The sequence below is a fragment of the Diplotaxodon limnothrissa genome, linkage group LG23 (assembly GCF_057381915.1).
Source record: "Diplotaxodon limnothrissa isolate DT_005_m linkage group LG23, D_limnothrissa_male_GT1.1, whole genome shotgun sequence".
Classification (NCBI taxonomy): domain Eukaryota; kingdom Metazoa; phylum Chordata; class Actinopteri; order Cichliformes; family Cichlidae; genus Diplotaxodon; species Diplotaxodon limnothrissa.
In genome coordinates this window covers 10,913,122-10,924,973 of record NC_140617.1, presented here as the reverse complement: position 1 = coordinate 10,924,973, position 11,852 = coordinate 10,913,122, and the positions used below count along the sequence as shown (strand labels likewise).

General features: G+C 42.5%; 1 protein-coding gene across 1 annotated transcript; it reads left to right on the top strand.

Moving 5' to 3' along the window:
• The first annotated feature begins 686 nt into the window (after positions 1-686).
• Positions 687-10,844, top strand: rab3b (RAB3B, member RAS oncogene family). Its single transcript, XM_085348777.1, has 4 exons — positions 687-911; positions 7,174-7,292; positions 7,371-7,495; positions 10,660-10,844. Exons 1-4 carry the CDS (start codon positions 687-689, stop codon positions 10,842-10,844), a joined length of 654 nt encoding a protein of 217 aa, XP_085204903.1.
• The last annotated feature ends 1,008 nt before the right edge of the window (positions 10,845-11,852 follow it).

The following is an 11,852-nucleotide window of genomic DNA, read 5'->3' as shown; positions in this document are numbered from 1 at the left end:
TGTGGCTGCAAACAGACTTCGGTCCTGTAGAAGTCTATGAGATCTCTGACCTCTGTGTGTTTTATCTGCTCAGCCACTTGTTTTAGGTTGTACTGAATAAAACATGAAGTCAGTGTTGGTTATTCTACGTTTCCTTTGTCTGCACGTTATGGACTCACCAGTGAGGCAGTCGCTTGATGTTGTTGGTGGTGAAGTTGACTGGTTACACTAGGTTAAAACGACGCTCATGCCACCATGAAATCTGCTCCTGTAGTCCACGCGTGCACAACACTCTGCATCCCACCTCAGAAACACCACTGAAACCAGCAGTGCATCAGACCTGTACGAGGTTCAGGCACCATGAGAGTGAGTTTTAGGCGACCACAGACGTCTGCTGTTCAGGTGTTCTCTTCCCTAAATGTTTAATCACCTTCAAAGGATTTTCTTTACCCTTTTTCTATACATTCATGGGTCTAAATAATCAAGAGAGTTTGGAATACTGAGTGACAACACTGTAAGCAGACAGATTCTTCCCATCCCAACTGATCCCATCAAAGTAAAAGAGCTTTTATACCACTGACATGCTCAGACTGTTACACAAGCAAATGTAAACTCTGCAATCTCAGGTGAGACTTAAAAGAAGCTCTCAGTCTGGATGAATATTCATGTTGCTGATTCTTGTGTTTTTGTCCTTTTCAAATCTTCAGATGGCAAAGGCAGACCAGCGTTTCGGCCAGCGGGATGGCTCTGACCAGAACTTCGACTACATGTTCAAGCTGCTGATCATCGGCAACAGCAGCGTGGGGAAGACGTCCTTCCTGTTCCGCTACGCCGACGACTCCTTCAGCAACTCCTTCGTCAGCACCGTGGGCATTGACTTCAAAGTGAAAACGGTGTATCGCAACGACAAGAGGATCAAGCTGCAGATCTGGGTGAGGACGGTTTGCTTGTCTGAGATGCCGGAGACGAACTGGCTTGTGGAAACAGATGCTGATGTCACAAATTATGCACATGGTGTCTTGTTGCATTGATGTCTTCAGTCTCTGCCTCTGTGATATTCTTTTTTTTTTTTTTTAGCTATAAAGTAAAAAATAATAGAAAGAAGTTGTAAGGCTGGTGGTTAGATGTTAAACCTGGTTCGCTTTGACGTCAGAGGACACCTGCATTGGTGTCAGGCCTCAGAACCAGCCCCTCTGTTAGGAAGAAGTGGTTTTGCAACCACAAAATGTTTTAGTCATAAAATTAATTATTGATCATCAGATTATCAGTTTAAACTCTGTGTTTGTGTGTCTGTTTTTTTGTGTGGCTCTTTTGTTAGTCAGGGAATGCGATGGTAGCGTCAATTAGCAGTGAGGAGTCAGCAGGAACTTCTCTTTGTTTATATTTTGTCTCATTTGCATCATCCTTACCTGGGCAGGTGGTAGGGTCCATGCAGGTAAGGCTGAGACGGTGAAAGGTGATGCAACATTACCTGGATTCTGTAACAGCCCTTTAAAAAGTTGGTACCAAACAATAACCTCTTTCCCTCATACAGACTCAGGGCTCAACACTGATGGTCATTCAGGGACGTAACACACAGCTGCTTCAGTATCTCAGGATGTTGTTTAAAAGGGATGATAAAAGCATGAGATGCACCAATGTGTCAGTCGGACCTCGGACTTAATGCAAGCTTCTTATCGGTGTGTCGTGGTGACGATGAATGCTGAAGCGGAGCTGGTTTACAGAAAAGTTTAAAGGGGGAATAATGATTTGATCCCAGTTGAAATGAAGAGTCTCTGTTTTTTATGGTGGTTTCATTTTAATGATGAGAGATGAATATCAACCAAAAAAACCCAAAAAAAACACATTACATAAAAATTATAAACTGACTTGCATGTCTTGTTGCCTTGTTGGCGATCAGAGCAGTAAGATGTTTCTTGTTGTTGGTCATTAGGTTTGCTCACTTCTCAAGTTGCCAACTCAAAGCCTTAGTAGCTTCACAGGACTTGCTTCTTTTTTAGCCACTCCTTTGTTGCCTTGGCGATATGTTTTGAGTCATTCTCATGCTGGAAGTCCCATCCTTGACCCATCTTCAGTGATCAGGCTGAGGGAAGGAGGTTCTGGTTCTAGTTTGGCGTCATACATCGGCCCCCTCATCATGTACCCTCAGCAGAAAAACAGCCCAAAGCATAATGTTTCCACCTCTGTGCCTGACTGTGGGGATGCTATTCTTTGAGTCGTACTCAGCATTTCTCTTCCTCTAACCTCAGCAGGAGACCGATTTTGGTTTCATCTGACCACAGGTCTTTCTCCCAAGCCTTCTCTCATTGATTTAAGTGTTCACTGGTAAACTTAAGATGGGCCTGAACATGAGCCTCCTTGAAGATTCCAATCCATTACAGTGTAACACGATAACATTATGAAGCTCATCCCATGGAGTTCTGGGCTGATCCACTACTTTTCCTATGATTATCCTCATCGCATGAGGCAAGATCTCGCATGAAGCTCCAGACTTAGACTGATTGATGGTCACTGAGTTTTTGATTGATTGATTGATTGATTGATTGTAATCTGTTCGCCACATGGCAAACAGCCAGTCTGTAGGAGGTTCTGGCTGGTTCGCAGAGCATCAAATACTTGTTTCCCTCAATGAACATACAGATGTATTTATAACGTTTATGTAATGTCAATTTCTGGATTTTCAAATAATATTCTGTCTCTGTCCATTAAAATGAAACTATCATAAAAAATAGAGACAGTTCATTTATTTGTAAGTGAGCAAACTTACACACTCCTACCCCACATATGACCAAGAGCTGTGGGCAGTGATGGCAGACTGAGTATACAGGCAGCAGAAATGAGCTTCCTCTGAAGGTTGTCTGAGCTCACCAAATACAAAGTTAACCTCAGGTTACCCGCTCAGATACAGTCGCTGGAAGAGTGACACATTTTCTCCAAGGTCTCTCCTTTTTTTAGATACATCTCTGTGCAAAAGTGAAGATGAACCATAGAGAAAGTCACAGTTTGTGAGCCAATCAGCCCCTCTTACAATGCTGAGCATCTCAGCTGACACAGCACCAAGTGAGCTGTTAACAAGGATGAAAGGTTTTCTAAGAGAGATCTTTCAGCTGAAAATGTTGTTGGGGAAATGGATGTCTGCTCACCTGCAGCCATTGGGGAAGTCTGGAGGTCGGGCCAGCTCCATGGACGCACCATGTTCCTCATCCTGTTCCTGGTGAGGTTTTGTGGTATGGCAGAACACGCTGTCCTGATGGGTCAGGAGGATGCTGACTGAGCGGACCCATTCTAAATACTGGAAATACTCCATGTGGTTTAGATGTTGAGCTGCAGAGCCAAAGTGCTTGAAGATGCACTTTTCACCAATCAGCAGAAATTCGGAAACACCTTAAAGCACTTGCCTGATCAAATCTTATGTGATTTAACTTCCTGTTCAAAGGGAGTTCTTTCTTCCTCCTGTTGCCACGTCCTGCTCACACAGGGGATCGTCTGATTGTTGGTGTTTTCTCTTTATCTTACACTATGAAGCATCATGGGACAATTGTTGCTCTGAATTGGTGCTGTCTGAATAAAACTGAATTGAACTGGAGCAGTTATTGTGAAGAATTACTGAAATTAACTTTTTTTTTTTTTTTTTAAATTTTTGCTTTCATGTCCATAAATAAAAACTGCATGAATAGAATGATCTCACATTAAGTCGAGATCAGACCACATCTTTCATGCATACTACACCAAAACAATCAAAAACCTTCCACAAACTGACCACAGACATCATCTGATGTTCATTTGACAGCCCAACGCTGATCTAAGGTTTGATCGAATCTTTAGCCGCTGCAGATTGCACTGATGCTTCCTGCTCTGTTTTTTATTTGATTGGCTTGATTGATGTGGATTTAGCCTTTACTTGTTCCATTCGGGCAGTTTTTGTAAAATTGTCTGTTTATTCCTTTAAATTAAAGTTTAAAAAGCATCTTTTCCCTGCAGGTTAAACTTGTGCCTCCATCTTTGCTGATGCTGAATCTCTCAGAGGGTTCAGTGATGTGTCTCCTCGTCCTTTAATGTCTCTGCTCTCGCTGCTTTAATACACTGTGACGAAACGTTACAATTCTGTGACGTCAGCTGTAATGTTGAACGTGCTGTGACAGAGCGCACGTCTTCATAAAGCGCAGTAATGATCAGCTGCATGCGTTTAAAGTGGATCAGCAGACTGAGCTCTGCTTGCAGCAAAAACACACTCACAGCTCCTTTTATCAGTGGTGATGTTGTTGCCATGGCAGCGGCCCTTTACGCTCACACACACAGGCACACACACACTCCGTTACTGTGTTGACTTTAGTGGCAATTAAAAGGAGCTCTCAGGGTGGAGAGGTTGAGACCTGGCGGGAGACAAAGGGCCCAGAAGGTGTTTGTGTGCATGCATGTGTGTGTGTGTGTGTGTGTGTGTATGTTGTTGACATAATTGGAGCCAATCAGAGCCAGCTGATTCAAACTGAAAGCATCGTTGTGAGTAAAAATAGACTGAACACAAACTGTTGGATGGAGAGCTATGACCAAAGCATCATGGGAGGTGTAGTTTATGGCTGTTAACTTCAACATGTTAACACAGATTTTAGATCACTGGCTCTGCTTACAGACACATGTAGTCACTACGGGCGACACCTCTGGTTGTCAAAAGTGTGATTGGATAGAAGTTTAAGAGGAGATTGATCCTCCCGCTCAGCCGAGCTCAGTGCAAACCTCTGATGAGTTTATGGCCTCAGGTCTTATGGAATAAAACGTGATATTTATTTTGGACTTTTTGGCTCTGTTAGTGTCATACAGGAGTAGGAAGTAGGAGAGTGTTTCAGCTGTCTGCATATTTTTGAGGCTGATCATCCTCCATCGTAAACACACACACACACACACTCCACAGTCTGAATTAATTAATCGTATACGAGCTCTCGCTGTGTCTCTCCGGATAAAGGCAGAATCAGGAAGTGTTGAGTCAGAGCTAAAATTAGCAGAGTGACTCGGGGCAGCTGTAGTGATACGGAGGATGAAGTGGTGGAGGACGGTGGCGTGAAAGTCACACTGTGGCCCGGCTGCTTGTTGCAGAGATCAATGGCCTGAGACTAGCTGAAAGAGTCTCTGGTGCTTTCTTAGATCATTTTTATTGATCGTCTTCAGTTTCCACAGTAATGATGTGTATTCAATCTGTCATATCACAAGTCAGAGTTATTAAAGCAGCACTGACACATATACATTAGCACAGGGAGGGATGCTGATGCCGTTAGCTGAATGACTGTTTTGCTTAAATATTAAAAACGAACTTTTTATTCATCACCCTTTACTCTTCAGAAGTTGTTCTTTCAAGCCTTTGAGCTTCTGCAGAAACCCAGCAGGTGTCTAAAGAAACACTTAAGCTGAATCAACACACTCATATTTTAGGTTCCAAACAAATTATCTATAATGAACCTGCTGTGTAGTTTATGTATTTGTGAGGATGTTTGTTTCAGGAGTTTTTCCCCGCTGTGTCTCAATCCAGCGTCTTCCTCTCTTTTTCTTCTCCTGCAGATTTACAGACATTTTTACAGCTTTATTTCTGGAGCTTCAGCACTGATGGCTTCATCATGGTAGATTCATAGAGTGGACCTTAAATATGGATGCAGCCACGAAGTCTGGAAGTTTTGGAGTTTACTTTCGGCCTTCACCGTGCTGTTTTTTTTTTTTTTTTTGATTGTTTCCAGATCATATTCAGACGAGAGGCTGGAATGCTAAGTTATCAGCTAATGCTCTTGTTATCAGTATGCATCTACAGACTGTATGGGTACATCACACAGACACAGATACCTAGAATTTCACTTCCTAGATGGTCTGTTAGTACAGTAACCTCACAGCAGCCATATTATTGGTCACATAATGTCATTAAAAAGGCTCTAACAGCACAAACAGGGTCCAGAGGTATTGACTGGTAGCAGCTACAGCCACTTGTGTCACCATTTACCTGTCAGTCAAAGAGGCCACGCCTCTAATAATGCAAACTTTCCAGGCGAGTGCTAAAACCACTCCCCCCATACTGTTGTTATAAAGGGGGAAATTATCGATAGAGACCAGACAAGCTTGTGTATCGAGCTGTAAATATGTTTATTTTTGCTGTAAACCTTTAACATCGGAGTCTGAAGGGGCTGACTCACTGCTGGAGCCTCTGCTGGACGTTGGAAGAACTGCAGCTTTTAGTACTTGGAGGCTGCTGATTAGTTAAAGTCTGTTTGCAGCTGGCACAGTCATGTGCAGTGTTGGTCAAGTTACTTGAAAAAAGTAATCAGTAACTAATTACTGATTACTTCCCCAAAAAGTAATCCCGTTACTTTACTGATTACTTATTTTCAAAAGTAATTAATTACTTAGTTACTTAGTTACTTTTTAAAAACATGATTTACAACCTGAATAGGTGATAAAGCGATAGATCTTTCAGCCCAATTCTACTCTTTCTACATAATCCATCACACAAAATGTAATCAAATGGAAAAGTATCTTTTTAAAACTTGTTTTATTAGTTTTAATCTTTTAACTTTATGCATCAAGCAAAAATGTAATTATATGCAACATTCTCTGACTGGAAGAAATTTGTTTAATATTTAAACCTATTTTCTGCACAGTCCAGCACATAAAATAAAATATTTTTTTGTGTTTACACTCACTCTTTCAAATAGATGAAAGTAAAACACAGCAGAAAATAAATAAAATCAAAGACTAGCGGTCCTGTTGCTCTATTTTCACCTGTAAAGCAGGAGTGGGGTAGGCGGAGGTTTACCCTGGTGTAGGTGTGCCGCAGCGGTCAGTGGAAGAATCCGCGAGTTTCTCTGTGAATTTCCCATTACGTCGTAGCGCACTCGGTGCTTGCTTGGAAGTTTAGGGGTTTTTTTGCTAATAAGGGGAAGTTTTCTTCCCACGCACAACGGACACTAATGTTTTTGTCACTTTTTACGAAATCAAACTCAAAGTAAGGTCAGTACCTCCACGCTTTAAACGCTGCACGCTCATACTCTCTCCCGCACTCCATATATGATCCCTTGTTGATCTGCACACAGCTGTTGTCACGAACGTCGCACTCGCTTACGTCACTGTCATGAGACATTCTCGCAAAAAAAAAGTAATCAGATTACACTAACGCGTGCCCATCTCTGGTCATGTGACTAGCTGTGTGTTTGTTTTCAGGACACGGCCGGTCAGGAGCGTTATCGCACCATCACCACAGCCTACTACCGCGGTGCCATGGGCTTCATTCTCATGTATGACATCACCAACGAGGAATCCTTCAACGCCGTCCAGGACTGGTAGGTGATTGGCTGGAAGCCTGTGATTCAGCTCAGAAAGTGAAACTCAGCTCAGGTCATGTTGCTGTGTGTTTGCAGGGCCACGCAGATTAAGACGTACTCGTGGGATAACGCCCAGGTGATCATGGTGGGCAACAAGTGCGACATGGACGAGGAGAGAGTGGTACCCCCTGAGAAGGGAAAACACCTGGCTGATCAGCTAGGTGAGACTCAGCTCTCTTTCACCTCAGGTGGTACAGACAGCAGAAGAAACGTTTCTTCTTCATTAGTTGAGATGGTTGCAGTGAGAGAAACACTGCCTCAGGGCCCCAAAAAGGAACCTAAAGAGAAAATTATATGAGCTTATTTAGTTTAACTATTCAAAGAAAAAGGGATGGCTCATCTCTTCCTTCAGCAGCTCTGTGCTGAGGCTCATGGGACATGTAGTATGTATGATGTAGTAAAAAAGTAGAAAAACCCATAGTGTGATTAAAATACATACACACAATCCCTCCCCTTCCTCATATTATCTAACATTTACCTGCAAACACCTGAGCATGAAGGCAGTGCAGGAGGAGCCTTCAGACTAACAGGGATGGTTTCTGCAAACAGGTGCGTTTTCACCAGGTGAGCCCTGTCTGCCGAAGAACTTTCTTTAAATTATACCTGTTGGAGGAAATCTGATTATAAGTTCATTTTATTTTTGCTTTTTCTTGGTCTGAACATTTAGAAAGTACTCAGTTTAGCTTTAATTTTTCTTTATGCACAAGAACACGAAGAACAAGAATATGAAAGCAGGTAAAAGCTGCGGCTCTCAGCACTGACAGGGCGAGTAGCTTTTTATTCCAGTAAAAGCAGCATTGCACTTTATTGTTGATAGATTTTATTAATGCACCACCCTACGTGAATTCATTTTCACACACCGTGTGCTGACTGCAGAACAAAGAAATGAATAACTGTGATTCAGAGCGCCAGCATTGATTTTTCCTTTGTTTGATGGTGTTTAGCCTGAAAATTATTATTAATTAAAGCACACTCATGAAAACACCTTCAAACTTTTTCGGCCTAATTTTACATATGATCAATAATGAACATGCAGAAAAATAGAAATAAACATTATCATGTCTGTACTTTACTGACATCAGACTTCACTCCCAATGTTTTTAGACGAGCTCAGGTGTTATTCAGGGCCCTCTGTTCAGGTCACGTGTATTCAAAGCTGCTCTGAGGTCAGTCCATCAGAGAGCTGTGCTGACACTGAGCCGAAAGCCTGAAACACCTTAAACACACAAATATGGGATGAGATGCTTCACTCTTCATGCTTTCTGTCCTAATGCAGATAATTGAGCTGAAACTGAGCCTTGCTGCAGCTCTATTAACTGTTTAACTCACCTTTCATGTAGCCTGAGAAAGAGAGTGAATCAGATTCTCCACATCAGCTAAACGAGCGTCTGTTCAAGTGTCTGCTTCTCACACAGTCTGATTTATTAAAAAAAAACAAAAAAAAAAAAAAAACCAGAAAATAATTTCCATGACACGGGAAAAACCTACTCGAATAGAAATGAGGAGGACCTCATGTCTGTCTGACAGCTCTTACATGAACCAATGTTCGCTCTCCAAACTTTAAGCTTTATTATATTAAGGATCTCTCTGGTATCAAATATGGAGTGTATTCCCTTTCATTTTTAAAACTAGAGCAGACATTGACACGTAGCTGAATGGCAACAGTTTTCATAAAGCAAACAGACAATATAAACAGTTAAAGTTCAATATAAACAGCATCTATCTTACTAAAGCTAGAAGTGAAAATACTCAGCTTAAAAGAAGAAAACTCTTCTGGTTCTTTTCCAGTAAGCGCCTCCATCTCATTCTCAGGGTTTTTTGTCTTTCCTCTTGCATTAATATTCAAGAATGTACTTAGTAAAAACATATATCTAAATGATCTTTCATATATAGCCCTTTTCTACTCTTGCAGAGCACTCAAAGCTATGTGCTTAAATTGTCAAAATCCGGTTGTAGGAACTCAGGCGCAGAGCGTTTAGACGCCTCCAAAAGACAGTTTATTTACAGCACCAGTGCACAGTATATACAGTGAGGGGAATCCAAAACTCCAGGGAATCACAGGGTAGCTCTCTCACACTCACACACGGCAGGGAGGTCACAGGTCCGGGGAGGAAGGTCTGAAGCAGAAGAGAAGGGAAGTCACAAACTAATCACGAATCTCAAATTACTAAGCACGAGTTCGCAGGAGCTGCAAGAAACACTAACATCAGCAGTACAATCATCCAGCGACGAGAGGATCTGTGTTCCAGCCTCAAATAGTGCTCCCGGTGATGACAGGTGATTGTTGTCAGGTGTGTGGGCCAAGGGCGGGAGCCCACAGTGAGCCCCGCCCAGGCAGAGAGGGAGAGAGAGAGAGAGAGAGAGAGAGAACCAAAACGGCAAATGTAGCCTTGTGGGGCCGGCCGGGCAGGCACGGAGACCATGACATAAATGTTTTCTATTGAACAGTCAAACTCAGGTTGATGCATCAGACAGCACGATGAGGTTAGTGTCTTGCCCAAGATGCCAACTGGAGCAGTCAGGAATCAAGCCACCAACCTTCTGATTAGTAGATGACCTGCTTTACCTCCTGAGCTACAGCCACCCCATCTGAGCAATACAATGCATTGTCATCAGCATGGAAAGGAAAGGAGATTTTATGTTTCATTCATTAAATTAAAGAAATAAACCCATGAGAAAGTTGTTTTCCTGCATAAATTGGAAGGTGGAGGTGTTGGAAAGGGTCCAAATCCAGAACACCAAGGAAGGTAGTGGAAAGAAAGCCTTTATTTGTTGGAATATCCAAAATTTTGCAATCCAAAGAAAACCCATGGAGATGCAGGGCAGCACAACACAAAGCACAGATAAAAACCTAATCTGACAAGAACACAGAGGGAGACAGGACTGTTTACACACACTAGACGAAGGGGGAAATAAGCCACAGTTAAACATATTCAAGACAATCAACAGACAGGAAGTAAAACCCAACAGAACCAGAAACACAGAAATAATGAAACACTACTGAAAGTGTGAACTGAAACTAAGTACGACCTAAAAACTAAAACAAATATCCATGAAAACACATCTGCATTACCACAAACTAACTTCAAAATGCTATAATAATAAAATCCAACAGAAAATTCAGAGAATTCAGACATGTAAAACACTAGGACAATGTCATTTCCACTGAGTTTAAAAGCACTTTGTTTATGAGCTATACAACATGGCATCATCAGCATAAAGGAGCATTTCGTTTATCACTAGTCTAATGTGATCCACTGAGTCCGACGCCTCTAAATGTTGCTGCAGTGGTTTTTAAGTAAAGCTCTTCTGCTTCCTCCTGCAGGCTTCGAGTACTACGAGGCAAGCGCCAAAGAGAACATCAATGTGCGGCAGGTGTTCGAGCGCTTGGTGGACATCATCTGTGTGAAGATGTCAGAGCGTGTGGACGTAGAGGCGCCGGCAGCTCCTGGTTCCAAGACCACCAGACTGACCGACAAACCTGCCCAGCTACCTCAGAAGTGCTGCTGATCGTCTGTCATACCCCAAGCTCTCAAAATAAGAAAAAGAAAAAAAAATATATAGATTATCTATTGTAACATTCCTCTGCACACTCGCTCTGCTTCATGTTTGTGAGCGGCCATCCATTACTACGCCTTCTCCAGGCCCTGCTAACTAACATCTATATAACCACTTTTACCATCCCAAGTGTCCGTGGGAGGCCCTTTAGCTGTCAGCGTACTCCATGCTAATGCGGATTTGGCGTGCTTGAAAAGGTTATTGTGCTGCTGGTGGTGATATCACTGTGACCAGTGACTGTTTTCAAAGATTTTTCTCTTATGCAGAAACAAAAAAAAGAACAAAGCCTTGATTATACTAGAAAGTGACACAGTTACAGACAGGCTGAAAAAGTGACATCAGGTACTTCCGGTTCGTTCTCTTAGCTGTCGCATGGATAATTAGCATCTGATGATGAGCGTGCACGGTTTATTTCATAGTTAACTGTGAAATGCTGACATTCATGTGTGTGAAGTAGAGGCCTTTTACTGTGGAGTGAGGAGTCAGAGGTCAGGACTGTGAGGAAGACTTTTGGTAAGTGGGGGGAATTTGTGAGTCAGGGGTGGAGAGTGGACTGTTTCCGCCAAGAAACAAATGCACTGAAGGAGTTTCCAACAGGATGATTAGATCTGCGCATTTTCTGTGCTGGTGTGACTTCAAGGTGGAAACAATTAATGTCTAAAAAGCTGCACAGCTGGTAACCACAGACTCAACTTCTTGCAAGCATGAAAGTCGAATCCAACAGAAGCTGATCCAGAATGCTGCACAGATGTGAAACATCCAGCAGGAAACCACTGCAGGTCAGAGTGACAATAGGATCCATCCAGTCCAGCTGCTGCAGAGACCAAACTGCAGATGATTGTTAACACTAGTAAAAGGCTTTTTTCTGCAAGCCGTTGCGTGCCACTCTGTAGTGCAGACTTCTTCACAGAGAAATAACCACTACAAAGTCGGTGGCTCTTGAGTTAAACTTTCCTTAAC

What these genes read in the sequence shown, in the direction of transcription:
- rab3b (XM_085348777.1), top strand. Translation starts at nt 687, where the DNA reads ATGGCAAAGGCAGACCAGCGTTTCGGCCAGCGGGATGGCTCTGACCAG. An exon ending in TTCAACGCCGTCCAGGACTG is followed by an intron (nt 7,293 to 7,370) that starts GTAGGTGATTGG and finishes GTGTGTTTGCAG; the next exon opens with GGCCACGCAGATTAAGACGT. An exon ending in ACACCTGGCTGATCAGCTAG is followed by an intron (nt 7,496 to 10,659) that starts GTGAGACTCAGC and finishes TTCCTCCTGCAG; the next exon opens with GCTTCGAGTACTACGAGGCA.